An 18,293-nucleotide genomic window follows, 5' to 3' on the forward strand; every position below is an offset into this window, starting at 1 on the left:
TGTAGATATTATGAGCATTTGCTGACAAAAAAAACAATTGATGCACATTTCCAGACAGGGTGAGATTAGGAGGGGGAAGTTTGCTTCATATTGGTGTTGCTTGAGGATCTTGTGCATAATACCTGAAAAAGATTTTTTTTATTGGAGGATGGACAATATGGATCATTGAGCTGATGCTGCACAAGCAACTTGTTAAGAACTTGCCTGCAGTGCCACGTAGTGGATAGCATGAAATGGAATTATTGATTAGCATGAAAATCCTAAGTTAAATCTAGTTAAATCTAGAGGGGATGAAACTCTATACAATGATTTGCAGTCAAAGACTAAAGCTAGTTTGACTAAAAATGAATTCTTGGTAAATACAACTAGTATTTAATTTGGTTATTTGAGCAAAAATGTGAAGTCTGTGTGCAAATATCCTGCATGCCTGAAAACTAATAAATGGGAAAACCCTGTGTATATGTGTAAAATGCATCTTACTGCAACTTGCCTGATTCTGTGTTTTACATAACCATTTAAGTGAATATCTGTCCACAAAACTAGCTTTATTCCCAACTCTTAAAAATGCTTTATATTCCATTTGGTGTGTCTTAATTTTGTAACTAGAACTTTAGGCCCAGGTCTGAAGATTGGACAATATTTTTTAAAAAGCCAAAATATTACTAGTGAGAAGAGAAAAGATAATACAAGCTAGCTAGAAATATTATCAGATGGCAGGAGTTTCTATAGATTTTAAACTCAACAAAGAGTTGGTTCGACAGAAAGTGAAAAATAAAGTGATGATTATCATCAAGCTTCCAACCAACTTATCAAACTTCTTTAAAGAAGTGAATCGTGAATAATTGGGAACTGATAGATACATTGCCTTTAGATTTCCTGAACCTTATAATAAGGTGCCCCAGCAAAGATTATTGTGGAAAATAAAATCTCATGTTGTATGGTTATAATGAAATGGCATGGATAAAGGATTGGCTGCTACTAATAAGCATAAGTCATTTTCTGGGTGGTAAGATATAATGTGTAACAAGCCACCAGAATCTGTGCTGCAGCCTCAATGTTTTGTAATTTCATATGTGACTTGGTTTAGGGAACTGAGAATATGATAGCTATCTGTGCATTATCAAAGTTATCGAAGAAGTTGAGGGCATAAAGAGGCTGCAAAAGGTTTTTTATAAGTTTTTTTGAGTGGGCAAAGATCTGGAAAATAGAGTATAGTGAAATTGTCCGTTTTGTCAGGCTGAATAATATATTAAAAAAGTGAGTTTGCAGAACTCTGAAATGCAGTTGGTTGAATTGCAAAAGGTTGCCATTCACGTACCGCAAATTATTAGCAAAGGTAATTGTATTATTGTTTCTTCAGGGGAATTGAATACAAAAGTAAGGAGTTTATGCGTTATTTATATAAGGCACCAGTGAGACAAGTTTGAGGTATCATATATAATGTTGGTCTCTTAGTTTAAGGAAAACTATACATGCATTCGAAGCAGGTCAGATGAGGTTTACCGGACTAATACATGGAATGTGTGGGTTGTCTGCTGAGGAATGATTGTTCAGAGTAGGCATGTATCTGCTGGCATTTTGAAGAGTACAAGATAAATGAATTGAGACATACAAGAGGATGCAGAAATGATTCCTCTTATGGAAAAATGAAGGGCTAGGATTAAATGTTTAAAAATAAGTGCTTGACCTTTTAAGACCCAATAAGTTTATTTTGAGCTTTGTGTGTTTGGAATTCTTCCTCCAGAAGTTGGAGGAATGACTGGCTTTAAATATTTTTAAGTCAGAAGTGGATAGATTTTTGATATGCAAGTGGTTAAAAGGTCATTAGTGATGGGCAAGACTGTGGAGCACTCGGATCAGTCATGAACAGGTTTAAGGTAATAAGATATTGGTGCAGCAGGAGCCATTCGGCTCCACAGCTCTGTGCTGCTACTCGACAATATCAAACTTATCTGCCTCAGGCCTCAACTCAAATTTCAAAAGTCTATCTTTTTTAAATGCTATAATATATCCTCCACAGCCCTCTCCAATAGAGAATTCTAGGCATTCATTATCCTCGGCATTCATTATCCTCTGGGAGAAGAAATTCCTTTGCATCTCAGTAACCAAATAAGGAGACATTCACTTAATACTATGTCCTGGAGTTCAAAACTCTCCCACTCGTGGAAGCATCTTCTCAACGGCCATAATGAATAAAAGCCTAAGCTGTTGAGTTGTTCTTGAAAAGTCAACCCCTTCATCTCAGGGATCAGCTTAGTCAACCTGTTTTGAACAGCTTTATATTTCTTTAAATACAGGGACTAAAACTCCTGGTGTGGCATCACCAACACCCTCTGCATTTTAACAGATCTGCCTGTTATTAAAATTGAGCCCCTGAGCAGTGAAGGCCAAAATTCGAATTTAGTTACTTGCTGTAGCCAAACACTAATTTGTGTTTCACGCATAAAACACATGCCTCTGCGCTGCACTTTTTAAAGCAATGCTTGCCATTTAAATAAGTCTGCCTTTTGATTCTTCCTATCAAAGTGCATGACTTCTCACATTTCTACATTAAACACTAAGTTTATGCACACACTCAACTTATCTAGATCCCCTTGCAGATTTCTGATGTTCTCACCACATGTTCTCCTACCGATTTTTATCTTTTTTTTGTTTTGTATCATCAGCAAGTTTGGATAGCTCGCCATCTGGCTGTCCTCCAATTCATTAATATAGATATTAAATAGTTGAGGCAGTAGGACTGATCCTTGTGGTATTGCACTAGTTACAGCTTTCCAACCTGAAAAAGATCCATTAATCCCAATTCTATCATCTTTATGTTAATCAATCCTTAATCCATGGTAATAGATTCCATTCTTCCCCACCCCCAATACTATGAGCTCCTATCTTCTGCAATACGCTTTTCATGTGGCACTTTATTGAATGCCTTCTGGCAATCCAAATGCATTACATGTACCAGTTCCCTATTCTCAAAACCAATGTTGGCTCTGTTTTGATTGTGTTATGCTTGTCTAAGTATCCTGCTGTTCCGTTCTGAAGAATGGGCACTGGCATTTTCTCTAGGACCTTACCTGTGAGTTCATTATATAGAAAGCAGTTCAAGGCACAGTTACCAGATGAAGAGGGCCACCACTTCAAATGTGACTTGCATTGTAGAGTAGTGGTAACAAATCAGTACAAATGAAATGAAGAATGCATGAACAGTGGAAGTACTATGTCTTTAATTGTAGTGGGAAGGAATGGTCTAATGCCTGAACTAGCCGCCTTTTCAGATTCAATGTAATTGCTCATTTGTTTCTATTGCACCTTCTTAGGCTGCCTGTGGAACAAGAACGGTATGAAAAAGTACAGTTGCAATATGCTAAGCCATCCTTGTTGAAAACACTGCTGTTAATTTACTTCAAGATGTTAACCAATCATAATCATTGCATCACACAAGGCAGCCAATGGGCCCATCTGTGCTGACTCTGCATGGAATTTTCCATTCTGTCATATTCCTCCATTCTATAACTCTAGCCCTGCAAGCTTATTTCCTTCAAGTACTCATTCAGTTTCCTTCTGAAATCATTCTCAGCCTTCACCACCCTGAGAAAGTTTTGTGATTTTTCTTTCATTATGCAAAGTTCTTTTGCCTCTCTGCATCTCTTGCCCAGAACCTTAAATTTGTGACTCTGTCCTTGGGCCACGAGCTAGTGGGAACAGTCTTTTGCTTAACTATCTTGTCCACAAAAGTCGTCAGCTTGTACCTCCCTTCTCAATGTGTTGTATGTATTTGACCTTGAAGAATCACAAAGAATTCCCCTGACATGCAACATCTACAGACCTTTCTTATTGTTTCATATTTTCCATCGACATTATGATCAAAGCCTGGCTTCACTAATCAGTAAATTAGTCCTTGAGATGAGGGAGCTGTCTAGTGATGCAAGGTTGAGTAAATTTGTTCTCTTCTCGAGTTCAGAAAAATGAGTGGCTTTCACAAGGCTGGGGTAGACACTTTTGCCTCATGGAATCAAAGGGTATGAATTATGGGCAGGAAAATGGAGTTGAAGCCCAAGATTTATGTAAAATGGTGGAACAAGCTAAACTGGATATGTTGTCTACCCCATTCCTATTTCCGATGTTTTGCTTTCCTTATCTTTTTTGTCCTTGTTCAAAAGGACCTAAATTATATTTGGGTTATCTAAATGCTCCAATATCACCACACTATACTCATGGTGTATCTTTACTTGCCATGCAGAATTATTCTTCTATTTCTCTTGCTATAAGGTGAACAGAATCCTTTTTATTTCTTAACTTTATGCAAACTGAATCTTCCTTGTCCCTCTAGGATATTCCCTCTTGCCAACACTTCACTATGTTCCCTAATCAGTATTGCCACCCCACACCTTTTCCTTCCTTATCTTTACTGAACACGATATACTCTAGTGTCCACTTCTCACCATATTTAGATCCCAATTTTTGTTGTAGTTTTATCAACCTTATTCATCACATTTTGTGCATTTAGATGCATGCATTGTATTTCTGCCTTTGTATTCCTTGCAATGTTTCTTAAACCACTTTCATTCTATACTAGTTTAGTTTAATCCCTCCATAAGTGCATTATTGAACCTTATTACAAAGACATTGATACCACCCCTTTTAATTCCAGATTTTTATTGGGTTCAAATTTAAAAGTCTAATGCTGAGGGTGAAACCATTGTCAATTGTCATTTTTTTTAAAAAAAATCCATCTGGTTCCCTAGTGTCCTTTTGAGGAAGGAAATCCCCATTCTTACATAGTCTATCTTATGTGCAACTCCTGACATACAGCAATATGGTTAACTCATAACTGCCCTCAAATGTCCTAACAAACCATTCAGTTGTATCAACATTAGGAAAGAAAAAAGGAATGAAACCCGACAGACTACCTGGCATCAAGTAAGACCCCATTACCAACAATGACAAATACGGCCTTATCGGCGCTTCACATTCCTCCTCCGTAACATCTGACGGCTAGTGCCAAAATTGAGAGAACTGTCTCACAGACTGGGACAAGCAACAGCCTGATGTAATCGTACTCATTGTACCATACTTTATACATAATGTTCCAGACAACATTGTTGCTGTTTCTGGGTGTATTCTGTCCTACTGCAATGATTAGACCCAGTAGAGATGGCAGCACAGTCAGGAGGGATGTCTGATGTCGAGCATAGGCAAGGGATTATGTAAATTATCATGTACTGCCCTCCCTTGACTAATACATCAGTACTCCTCCATATTGAGCATCATTTGGAGGAAGCACTGAGGATTGCACGGCACAGAATATAGTTGAGGTGACAGATACTTCAGTATCTGTCATGAGTGGCTTAGCTGAACCACTACAAGTTGAGTTAGCACCTTAAAGGGCAGAGCTGGATCTGTGGCAGATTGTGAGGGAATAAGCAAAGGATACTTGTCTTCCTCACTAATCTTCAGCACCTACTTGTGATAGTATCAGCGAGTGTGACCATTGTATAGCCCTTGTGGAGAGGAAGTTCTCTCTTCGCACTGTAAGAACACTCATTGGTGTGTTGTGTGGCACTGTCACCCTGCTAAATGGGATAAACTTCAAACGCATGTAGCAACTCAAGATTGAGTGCCCAAGAAGCATGTGGGTCATTAGCAGTGATCAAATTGCATTCCTAACATGATCTGCAACCTCATGGCCCAGCATTCTGCCATTGCCATCAACCCAGGGTATTAACCTTGGACCAGTGAAAATTACAGGCGGACATGTCAGGAGCAACACCAGGCATACCTAAAAATGGGATGTCAATGTGGTGAAGCTGCAAATGAAGGCTACATCATGTCAAAAAGCATAAGCAGTCAGTGATAGATACAGCTAAGCAGTTTCACAAACTACAGATCAGTCCTGCCATGTCCAGTTGTGAATAGTAGTGGACAATTGAACAACACGCTAGGTGATTTCAGTGCAAAAGACAAGGGGAAAGTATTTGTATCAATCTTCAGTCAAAAGTGGTCCTCTTCAGAGGTCTTCTATCACAGATGCTAGTCTCTAGCCAATATGATTTACTCCATTTACTCAGGGCACAGGATACTGCAGAGTATAGGCCCTGACAACATTCTGGAAATAGTCCTCAAGACTTGTGCTCCAGATCTTGCTGTGACCCTAGACAAGCTGTTCAAGTACAATTATGACTGTAACATATACTCAACAATATGGAACATTGTTACATGGAGTACACGCAAAATAAGACCAATCCAAACCTGGCTGATTGCCATACCATCTTTTTTTTATCACCAGTAAAATGGAGTGTGTCATCAACAGTGCTATCAAGCAGTACTTGCTGATGATATTTGATGTTCAGTTTGGGCTCCACCAGGGTCACTCAGTTCTTGACCTTTTTACAGCCTTGATTCAATCATGGACAAAAGAGCTGAATTTGAGGTGAGTGTGTGAGGCTGGCCTGAACATCGACACCACACTTGACTGTGTGTGAGCCCTAGCAAGTGAAGAGAAATGGTTGTGGTTGTTGAAGCTCTGTCATTTCATTGTTTCAATGACCTTCTCTCCATCATAACAGCAGAAGTGTGAATGTTGATTGCTAAATATTGCACATTCACTAATTAGATACTGAAACAGTCCATATCCAAATGCAACAAGACCTGGACAGTATCCACCGTTGGGCTGACAAATGGCAAGTGTCACAAAGGTACCAGGCAATGATCATTTCCAACAAGAGTCATTATCCAATGACATTCAGTTGCCGTTACTATCACTGTACCCCCATGATTAATGTATTGGGGGCTACCACTGGGTAGAAATTGAACTGGACTATGCCTATAAGTAGTATGGCTACAAAAATAAGTCAAAGAATCCTGCAGCAAGTAACTCCTCTCCTGACTTTGTTACCATTTGTAAGGCCAGTGATGGAATGTTCCCCCCCTTACTTGGACGAGGACAGTTCCAATAACATTCGAGAAGTTTGACATCATTCAGGACAAACCAGCCTGCTTGATTATTTGTTTGTTTGTTGACAGAGTAGTAGCAATATGTACCATCTTCGAGATGCGCTACCATCTAGAAGGACAAGGGCAGCAGATACATAGGAGCAGCAACACCAATTGTGATTCTGACTTTTGAAATATATTTAATATTGAATAGCTTAATGGGAAGTATTTGTATAATGAGTTTTGTAAATCTGTGAAATTGGTATGTTTCAGTGACAAGGGTGGCTTTTATATTGCTTTATTAATGTCTTAGCAATAAGTTTGAAAATTCCAAGTAGCGTCAATGACTATATTTTGAATGGTTAATCACAGTAAGTTATTGAGCAGTGAATGAAACCAAATTTTTAAATCATTAAAACTTTGCTTCTCAAAATCAAAAAGTAATTTGAACGTAGCCCACTGACTGCAGTTGGAATCTTCAAAGCCAAGTGGAAAAATAAGATGGATGGTTAATATATATCAAATTGAAAGATAAGATTCCAATTGCATTGCAACTTTTCCAACCAGAATTCTTAGGAGAGAGTCTGCATTTCAGAAGTATTCAGTTACATTACAAACATTATAAACAGTAATAATTGTTTTACTGCGCCAAATGTATCTTCTAATTTTCTTCTACTGTGAAATAATTATGAAAGTTGCTTGAATCTATTGAATAAATGTCCACACAACTAGTGGTTCAGAACAATGAGAAGCTGTTGTGTTTCTGATTAAACTTTCTTTGGGGTTTCCAATCATGTATTACAGACTCAAATAAAGTATGATTTTTATTCAGTACAACTTGCCAAAAGGTATCACTCTAGACCATTTTTCCCCATAATTTTGACCTGATTCTTGGAAGGGTATATTAATGTATTATAGTAATTGTTCTTAACAGGCAATGGTTCTGATTTATTGCCAATTAACTAACACTAATAGATTTATCTCAGTGCACATGTTTCTATTTGCATGCAGGTAAATTAAACCATTCATAGAGATGCATTGTTGCTTAATGTCAGTGTGTTTGTGTAAAGTATTAAAGATATATTATGGAATTAGGTCACATTAGAATTGTGTAATACATAGCTTTGTCTTTCCAAATAGCACAAGACTGAGGTACTTCTATTGATCTCCTTCCGTCAAACCGCAAGGCTGCGAATTGAAAGTTTAACAGTTTTTTTTATAGTGAATGAATTTTATATTTTACTTTTTTTACTCACTCATGAGACGTGGGTCTCGCTGGTAAGCCAGCATTTATTGCCCATCTCTAGTTGTCCTTGAGAAGGTGGTGGCGAACTGCTGCCTTGAACTGCTACTGTCTGTCTGCTCATAGCTTGGATCTAAATTAGGAATGCAAGTTAAACTTGAAGAAATGGGGTTGAGAACAGAAATGTCATATTTAATGGCCGGGTCAGAAGGCGACATGAATTTTTCTGAGGTTGATTAAGGTGTACTGGAAATTAAAGCTATAAGTTTATCCAAGTCATTATTTCAGCTGCATTGATGTTAACTAGGAATTTTTTTAAAAATCTATTTCCCAGCATATGTTAAGTTAATTGTAATTTAATACTACATTTCTCAGAAGAATTATTATGTTGAACATCCTAGAAGACAGTTTGAAAAGAAATTCTCTATTGCCTCGTGGTAACTCCATCAGCAGTCAACAGTGAGATGAATTGGCTAATATAAACTGGTTACCAGTCAGATCATAGAAACAAGTTTGTTGGCTTCTGAGATATAAAACTTTTTTGTTTTTACTAATCTCAGGTACAGTTCAGTAATTCTAACAGATTAAGTCCAAGAAAATTTTCACCAAAGATGCCGGTCACCTATGTTCATCATTGCTCTCAAATATCTGTTTTATAAAGGCTAAATGTTATTTAAAATAATGCTTTGTTTCAAGAAACGGTGTGATCTAATTTGCCTGAAAATTGAGTACTACTTTAATCTACGTTGGTATTTGTCAGGCATTTTTCGAGTTTCATCTTTTTTTAATCTTTACTATGCTGCAGAATAACTTGGTTAACAATTTGCACGGATCACATCTTTGTACAAACATACGCAAAAATGGAAGCAGGTCTGGCAAATTATTATAACCTTGAAAATTAATGTAATATTGTAAGTTTGTTTAGAATGATCTAGTAACTTAATTTCATGTCCAGTAGTCATGCGTAATGCATGTCAGGTATCATGTTGAGAAACGCTTACTCAATAATTCAGTAGTGTAATTCAGTAGTATATTTTTGTTCGTTAAATAACTCAACCAATGAACTTATTCTGCGAATTTGTCCAGTTTGACCTTGTTCTTAAATCTAATTATGCATGACAACTTCATAACTGGCAATAATATCCCCTTTGTGTACAAATAACTAATATCTGTGAAAAATGCTATAGTTGTGATATTTGTCTTTTTTGCAGGATGTGTATATCTGTATATATAAAGATTTTGGCATAGTATCATGTCAATTACAAACTCTCTTTTTACGAGTGAGCATGTCTACTTCAAGGAGCTGATTTTGAACATTTGACGTTCCAGTGTAATGTTTTTAGTGATGTATTTAAACAGCTTAGTCGTCATTATTAATTGTAACCTTGCTAGAAGAAATATTGTAATCATGTGTTTTATTTATTTTTGCAGTTTTAAGAAGGAAACTGATGCAGGAGTGGTGTCCAACTCTACTGAGAAAACTGGTTGCATAAATCATGGAACATTAAATGAAATTTTATCTACTTTATGCCCTAATCATCGGAAACTTCTTACTACAATGCTTAAGTGTCTAATCCAAGAGAAAGGCACTTCCAATGTGCAATACAGAGATCAAAGAATTGCAGAGTTTAAAAATTCCTCATCTGAGTTCAATGAAAATAAAAGTAGTGAGGGATTATGTAATTATAACAGATTCAGATGGTGTGAAAATTGCACCTTGCGAACTGTACAGCAAGTTCCTTTTCCATGGGTTTCTTGCTGCTTGAAAAACCTACATTGTTTATCATGCAAAAAAGATACTCATGGCTATCTCACAATAATAAGTAATGGAGTTTGCAAACAGTGTAACAGAAGCAATATCTACCAGATTTGTACTGGGTCTTATAAACAATTGTCTGGATGCACTTATGCTGAAGGAACTACCATTCAAGCTTGCAGTGAACCTCCAGATGGAGAGACTTTCAACATAGAAACAATAGAATCTTCGACCCTCCCAAGTAATGTCACGGATTATAGTAAACCACGAAGCCCATCCCCTCCACCTTTATCACCAGTAAGAACTGATGAGTTTGAAATTGATGAAATGAGCAAAACTGCTTCAGCTTTGGATGCTAACAGTATTGAACTTACTATTACTCACCCTCCCTCTCTTTCACCAGAAGAGGAAAATGATTGTGACTCAGCAATCTCAAGCCAAACTCCAGCAAAGCTAAAATTTGCAGAAACAATCGAGGAAAGAAAGGATGAATTTGTGGCAGTTAGTGAAATTAGTAGATCACCAGACTCTGAGAATGATCTGGAAAAAGGTGGAAGTTCTGCTTCGTTTCAGGAGGTAATGGAACGAATAAATGAAAAATTGAAAACGATAGAAACAACCGATGATGGCCAGATTTTGGCCAATCTCTTCAACAATGACTCTTATCAAGGCAGTAATGGTAGTTTTAAGTTGAGAGAAATTGCCACCACTTTACTACACAAAGCAAAGGTCAGTGATTATAGCCTAATGGAGTTACTTAGACAGCATGAGGAAAACAGAATAATTCAAACCCGTTTTCGGAAACGTCAAGAAACATTAATTGCTCTGCATAACTCTCCAGATTCTGCATTATCTCGACGTCAAACAGTGCAAATAAAGAGAGACCTTGCAAATTTTGACCAGCTTTTTTCAAGTAAGAAATCACCTGAAAAATTTGGAAAGCGGCTAGCAAGGAGCAGCATTAGAGATGCAAATTCACTAGCCAGAGAATATTCATCCATCAGTGAAGATTCGCAAAATGCGAACAACATAAATAAACATCCTAGTAGTTTGCCTGATCAGTACAAAACTGAAGTTAAGAACTTATCTGAAAATAGTGTTTTGGATGAATCGAGAGATGTGGTAGAATGCTTAAATTCATCAGAGAGTTCAGACTTAGATCTGTTAAACATTCTTGAGGTAACTGAAATGGATGTTGAGACTCCCAGGGATAGCACTGACAACTCAATGGTTGGACCTGGTTGTACAGATGTGCCTCTGGTCTTGCAAAATTCAGAGAAGATAGATTGTAGGTCAAATATTGGCAGGGCCAAACGAAATATTCTGCCTCCAGAAAGGTTTTCTATATACATTACTGAGCCTAGAAAAATGTTTTATGCTGCTTGTTTTTCAGAAAATCCCCAGCGTAAACCTATTAAGACAAAAAAACCTGATCTGGACTGTGCGAGTAATCCTTGTAAAATGTCTAACGCTGACAGCCCCATGACGCAAGAGCTACTTAATGGACAGGGCAATATAATTGTGTATGAAGTGACTGAAAGTTTAGAAGTATCAACTTCTAGTCAACCTGAACTTCTGAAAGGCATAAATAACATAAGCAATGAAAATCATGGAAATGAACCTAATTTACCTGAGGTGGTACATCATGCATCACAACAACCAAATGAACTTGTGGATCAATGCAATAATGAAAAGCAAAAGACAACTACTGTGTTGAATGCTGACCCAGTGGAAGCTGTTTGTTCCACGGAATGTAATGGCCCTGCACAATCTGATATTTGTATTAACTGTTGCACTAAGGATAATTCCAAATTTGTGGACAAGCATGGAATTTTGGAGAATGCAGTTAACAATTTACTGTCCAGTTCACCTGAATCTGGAGCCACAAATATACTAGAGTCTAAATCACTTGGCAGTGACTACCTGAGTGTAATTTCTCCATTGCAGCAAAAAGACTCTGCAGAGGAATTTGGCAAGCCTGATCATCTACAGCATGCAACATGTGAATGCTCAGTTCTTGAGAATACTGGTTCTGTGAACAAAACTGGCCATATTTGTCCAAGTAGCTACAGCAGCCCCATAAAACTAATGTTTCTCTCTAAGATAAGCAGTGAAAAAGGAATTAAATATACACTGACGTCTGTAGACTCTTCTAAGCTTGATACAACCAGCTGTATTTCAAACCTTGATCTTGAGAATGTTTTCCTTAAGGCACCAGAGGAAAGTAATTTGTCAGCTGCTGAAAGTAGTAATACGGCAGAATATTTTCAGAATCCTTGTCCGAGAAATGATAATACAGTGGAATGCTTCCCAAATTCAACAGCTGAAAGTGGTAATGCAGCAGAATGTTTGCAGAGTTGTTCAGAAAGTTCTTCAGCATGTGAGGAAGTAAATTGCAATCTTGAAATTGATACCTGTAGTTGTAATAGTTCTGCTTTTTATTCAAACAGTTATACAAGAAATGCTGAAGTTGAAATTACTGATCAAGTAATAGAAATGTCAGTGACTTCAAAGGAAATGGATGAATCTATTCTAAAACGTAAACCTGGTCGTCCCAAGAAACTAGGGCCACCTGTGGAAAAACAGATAAAAAGGCCAAAGGGCAGACCACCTAAACCTAAAGTAGAACTGTCAGAACCTGTCGAATGTACAGCTGAAGCTCCAGATAGTGAAAAAGACAGTACAGTACATTTATCTTCAACAGGCGATAACCGCAATATTAGAATTACTGTTGTCTATGGAAGATCAAGACGGTTCAAAAGATTTGTGTCCGAGAATGATAAAATTGTAGTTAATGCTACTGAAAGTGATTTAAAACAAACTTATGAGAAACAAATAGAAGAAATGGTGCAGGACCCTGCAGAGGGATTTGACGATAAACCTCATAGTTCTGCATCATCTTTAATCCAAGGCGAAAATCAGTTTGATTTAGTGAGACCCATTAAAGATAAAACTGTTTCGCTTCATACCAGTGGCAATGCTATTTGTCCAAACAGTAAGCTGACTACTGTTAAAACTTTTAATAGTGGACAGCGAAAGCCTGGGCGCCCTGCAAAAGTGAAAATTTCAGGTATATCAGTAACTGTTGATGCAGTATCACCTCAGGAAAGAAAAGTTAGTATTAATAGTGTGTTACCTCCATTGGTCCAAGAGTCTTCACCTTCAAATAAATTATTTGTAGATGCATCAACCAAAGATGGTGAATCATCTGCAAGAATCCAAAATGATTGTGAAACAAGTTCAAAGGAAAGCCTTGGTGACAAGAAAGCAAAATCCGTCCTACCCTTGAGGCAATCTGTGAGACTCAGAAAACCATCTCTACACTTCCTGCATTCCTTTGCAAGCTCCAGTTCGTTTTCTCAAAGTAGTGCTTTGGTACACAAATCTCGGAGACTGCTTTTAAACAAAGCAGGGAATGAACTTGCTAAAATCAGAAATTTGAATGTTACTATGGTATCTGAAAACGCCACCTCTAATGTTACATTAGGGAATAATAAAGAGGAAACTACACATGAAGTAGCTGAATTTGGCTGTAGTTCAGAACTATCAGCAGATCCAATTTTTATACCGAACAATTCACTGAAATGGTGGCACACCTCCACTTCAAAACAAACTTTGCAGGAGGAACTTGACATGCAATTTGAACAGGTAAACCGTGGTTGGCTTCCTGTTGATCCTGCAGAGTTGAATGCTTCTGACAAAAGAAAATATCCAATTCAGTTAGGAAGAACAACCAAATCTGTGGTGATTGTGGGTGATAATAAGCATGTTCAGGTTTCTCCAATCCAAATGTTGTTTCAAGAAAATTGTAATATGGATAAAATTTGTACATGGTTTATGCAAACAACAGAAACTCATTCCTTATCTATTGTAAGAAAAGAAAATGCACGTGATCCTATTGAAGTTCTGAATGCTCAAGGAATTTTAACAGCAGGAAGTCAAGTTGATACTTGTCCAAGTCCTCAGGCAGAGCATTTTAAAAAGCACCTTAAAAAATTTGCACTAGAATCTCCTGTAAGACTAAGAACGCACTTCACTCTGTCAAGCAGAATGTCCAATTTAAAAGTCTGTAAAGCCAGAAGGAAGCTTTTACGATTTTGTAAACCACAACATTCAAGTCACACAGAATTGTCACACCATCATAGAGTTCAGTATGAACAATGGAAATGTGTAAATGGAAATCCACGATACCAAAATCTAAAACCAAACTCTACGAAAACAGTCAGCAACAATAGCAAAAAAACTGAGCTTGAAATCAATAGCTTTCCACCTGAAGGAGAGCCAGTATTACTGTCCAGTGGAAAGGAAAACGAAAGCAAAGATAAACTTAAACCTAGAAATAGCATCGATATTGGTTTATCTGACTGTGCCACCATACAGAACATAAATTCAACAAACTATTCCAAATGCAAACGAACTGAAAAATTTGAATCCATAGCAAAACATTCAGAACAAGAATCTTTTCTGGAAGGGAAGCAAAAAAACACTTGCCAAAATGTAAACTGGAAACTGGGGAATTTTAAAGAGTGTAGAGTGTTTCTAAGGAAGATAAACTCTCTGGAACACAGCCATTTAAGAAATTACAATGTCTGGCAGCAGTCCAAAAATAGATCATCTGATACTAAAGGCACAAGTAACCTTCAGAGGTACACTGAAGAAAAAAATGACTCATGCAGTCAATTAAATGTTCATGAAGTTAATGCATTTGAAACACAAAGCTTAAACTCTACATGTCCTAATTTATGTGAACTGAAAGGAAAGAGAAAGCACAAAGAAAGGACAAGTAATGAGAATGGATTAGACAGTTCGCCATCTAAAAAAGTTCAGCACTTTTCTAGCAAGTGGTCAAAGCCCTGTCAAGTTGACAGCGATCACTTCCCTTCATTGAGTAGCAACAGTAATCTAGTCAATGAAAGTAATTCACAAAAAGAAAATGCAGACATCATGAAGAGTAATGCTGGAAAAAGGAAAAGATGCCAAGGTGTGAGCACAACTGCCGTGACAGTGAAGAGGTTGAGACGGTCGTCTGTTAAACAAAGACTACCATATAATCAATTACCATTTCAAATAGGTAAGGTTAATCCATTTTTCAAAAATTCAGTGTTGCAGAAAGATTAAAACCTCGGCCATTCTCCCTCTACTTTTTTGTTATTTATTGAAGTCTGAAGTTATGACTCTGATTCAGTGGAGTAAAATGAAAAGCTAGTTCAATAAAACTACTGTATCTAAAGATGTAATTTTTTTTATCCACTGGCGCTTTGCCATTATTCTGTGCACATGCATTTTTCTGTATGGCCAGTGAGGCCAATGAAGCCATGTCTATTTATATTAAATAATCTCAGCAAACATTATTCACTTGTTTGAAATTCCCTGTCAGAGTAGATGGCTGAAGTTGTAAGTTTCTGTATAGTATGGGCTGGAGTGGGTTAGATATGACTTGACTTCTGGATTTTAAAATCCTGTTCAGGATGTGATGAAAATCTTCTGACTTCTAATTCAATAGCAATGAACAGTCTTAAGACAGTTATTAGTGGACATAGAGCCAAAACTGGCAGTACTTTGTGATATCTATAAGACCATAGGTTGGCTGTCGTGGGAAACACGGAAACAAAAAAAATCGCCCTGGTCCTATGTAGATATTGCGCGCACTTTTTTTGAACAAGCAAAGTCAACTTTACTCTGCATTAAATTGTAACCTGCCTCTGCTATATCTCAGCACTTATTAAATCTGACCTGGAGATCGCAACAAGTCCAGCACCACATCTTAGAAATATATTGATATGGGAATTGAATGTTATGGAATGATACCTGGATGCTAGGCGTCCTGCTGCAAAGTGAGATTCAACAAACTAAGGTTTTATTCAATTAATTAAAAATGTAAGGGCTGATTTGATCAAATTTTTCAAGCTATTATGAGCGACTAGTAGGGTAGATTGAAAGGAACTATTTCTTCCAAGTAGGAGAATCTAGACAGAGGAGTTGAGTTCTAAAAATTAAAGCAAGGCCCTGCAGGAGTGAAATTAGGACATAATACTTTATTCAGTATTAAATTTGTACTTTCCATGAATGGCAATTTTTGCTTAATTTTATAACTGAAATTGAGTACAGAAATCTGTCAAAGCTATTAGCAGACATAGCTTTAAAAATCCCAAATGATATTGATTGGTGACGTTCTAGTGCTAAATGGCCTTTTATTGTTTTCTAGTCCCAAGATGAACATCCCTTGATCAAAATTTATTAAAAGAAATGAAACAATAATGAACTTGTTGGAAAACCAATGGGGGTAGGGGCGCTAGAATTTACAGTCAATATTCCTCTACAGCATGATAATGTATTTGTGTAACTTCATTGGTCTCAAATGGTTAAATTTTAAATGGTTACACTTGGTTAATTGGTGTGGTTTCTATCTACAGAAAATTATACTGAGACAAGATCATAAAATATAATTTGCAGTTCATGAGGCTTTTTTGAGTTGCACCCAGTGACGAGAAGTGCTGCAGAGATAAGTGCTTGGCTCCCAGCTACTCAATCATTGAGACACTTTTTTTTATGTAAAAGAGAGGTTTTGAATCAACTCTCAATTTCATGGAAAAGGTGTCTTGAAATGCATATTTGATGCAATTGACACTTCAAAATTAAGGGATTTTTTTTTTTTTGCCAACAATCGAACCAATCTAGTCCTCTTCTAAGTCAGTCCTGTCATCTCAGGAATTAGTCCCTCTGTAGCTAGAACATCCTTACCCAGGGAAGGAGACCAAAACTGCACTGTGTGGGCACACCAAGGCCTATGAAATTTTGTAGCAAGTCAATCCTCCTGTACTGAAATCCCCCTTGCTACAAAGGCCAATATACCATGTGCCTTCTCTGCCTGCTGCATCTGCATGCTTACTTTCAGCAACTAATGTACAAGGACACCTGGGTCTCATTGCACATTTCCCTCTCAGTTTATGGCTAATTGGATAATCTGTTGTCTTGTTTTTCTTACCGTGTGGATAAATATTTGTTCACGTTATACTTCACCTCCAATGCACTTACTCACCCAACTTGTCCCAATCGCACTAAAGCATCTCTACATCCTTCTCACAGTTTACCCTTTCACTTAGTTTTGTGTCATCTGCAAACCTAGAGGTATTACATTTAGTTCCCTCATCTAAATCATTAACCTAGATCGTGAGTAGCTGGGGGCCAAGCACTGTTCTCTGCGGTATCCTCTACTCACTGACTACAACTCAGAAAATAATCCATTTATTCTTATTACCTGTCTGCCAACCAATTCTGTATCCATGTCAGTACATTATCACGATTCTCATATGCTAATCTCTTGTATGGGACCTCATCAAAGATTTCTGAAAGTCCAAGCAAACCATATTCACTCGCTCCCTTGACATCCTTGAAAATTTGCAGTAGATTGGTCAAGCATGATTTCCCTTTCCATAAATTAATGTCCTGTTCAATCCTGTTACTGTTTTCCATGTGCCCTGCTCATAAATATTTTATAATGGATTCTAGCACTACCCTGCTACCATTGTCAGACTAATCAGTCTAAGAATTCTAGAATAGTGTTTTTAAACTTCTGAAATAGTGGGCTTACCTGCCAATCCATAGGAACTGTTTAAAAAGTCTATAGCATCTTGAAGGATGACTACCATGCATCCCCTATTTTGGAGTCCACTTCCTTAAGCTTTCTGGAATATAGATTATTGGGCCCTAGGGATTTAATTCATTCAATTTACCCAACATTTTTCCTACTGATACTGATCTAAATTGATTCCTCCCTGTCCCTAGACCCTGCATTCATCAACATTTTTTTATGTCTTAGAATCATAGAATCTCTAAAGTGCAGAAGCAGGCTGTTCAGCCCATCGAAGAGCATCCCACCCAAACCCACATCTGCTAACCCTATTCCCTAATCCTGCATTTCTCATGGCTAATGCACCTAATTTGCACATCCCTTGACACATCGGCAACGTAGCATGACCGATCCACCTAACATACACATCTTTGGACTGTGGGAGGAAACTGGAGCACTGAGGAAACCCACAGAGACCCTGGGAGATTGTGCAAGCTTCACAGAGACAGTTTCTCGAGGGTAGAATCAAACCCAAGTCCCTGGCACTATGAGCAGTGTTAACCACTGAGCCACGGTGATGCTCTGCTTTATGAAGACCGTACCAATATATGTATTCAATTCATCTTTATCTTTGTTTCCCCATTATATTCCTCTGCCTCCAAGGGACCTACATCCATCTTAACTAATATTTTTCTCTTCACATACTTACAAAATGATTGTAAAATCTTCTATATGTTCCCCAGAAGCTTGTTCTTTACTCTATTTTCCCCATTTTAATCAATCCCTTTGAAATG

General features: G+C 37.5%; 1 protein-coding gene across 10 annotated transcripts in view; it reads left to right on the forward strand.

The window, feature by feature from the left end:
• lcorl (ligand dependent nuclear receptor corepressor-like) overlaps positions 1–18,293 on the forward strand; it is a 119,833-nt gene that overhangs the window by 87,485 nt on the left and 14,055 nt on the right. For 8 of the 10 annotated variants that reach the window (XM_043694090.1, XM_043694096.1, XM_043694105.1 and 5 more), the window contains one exon: positions 9,605–15,000. In XM_043694090.1, coding sequence (XP_043550025.1) covers positions 9,605–15,000 — 5,396 coding nt within the window. Of the gene's footprint in view, positions 1–9,604; positions 15,001–18,293 lie in introns of those variants that run through there. The other 2 variants (XM_043694195.1, XM_043694204.1) reach the window with 2 other exon arrangements.

The sequence above is a fragment of the Chiloscyllium plagiosum genome, chromosome 1 (assembly GCF_004010195.1).
Source record: "Chiloscyllium plagiosum isolate BGI_BamShark_2017 chromosome 1, ASM401019v2, whole genome shotgun sequence".
Taxonomy (NCBI): domain Eukaryota; kingdom Metazoa; phylum Chordata; class Chondrichthyes; order Orectolobiformes; family Hemiscylliidae; genus Chiloscyllium; species Chiloscyllium plagiosum.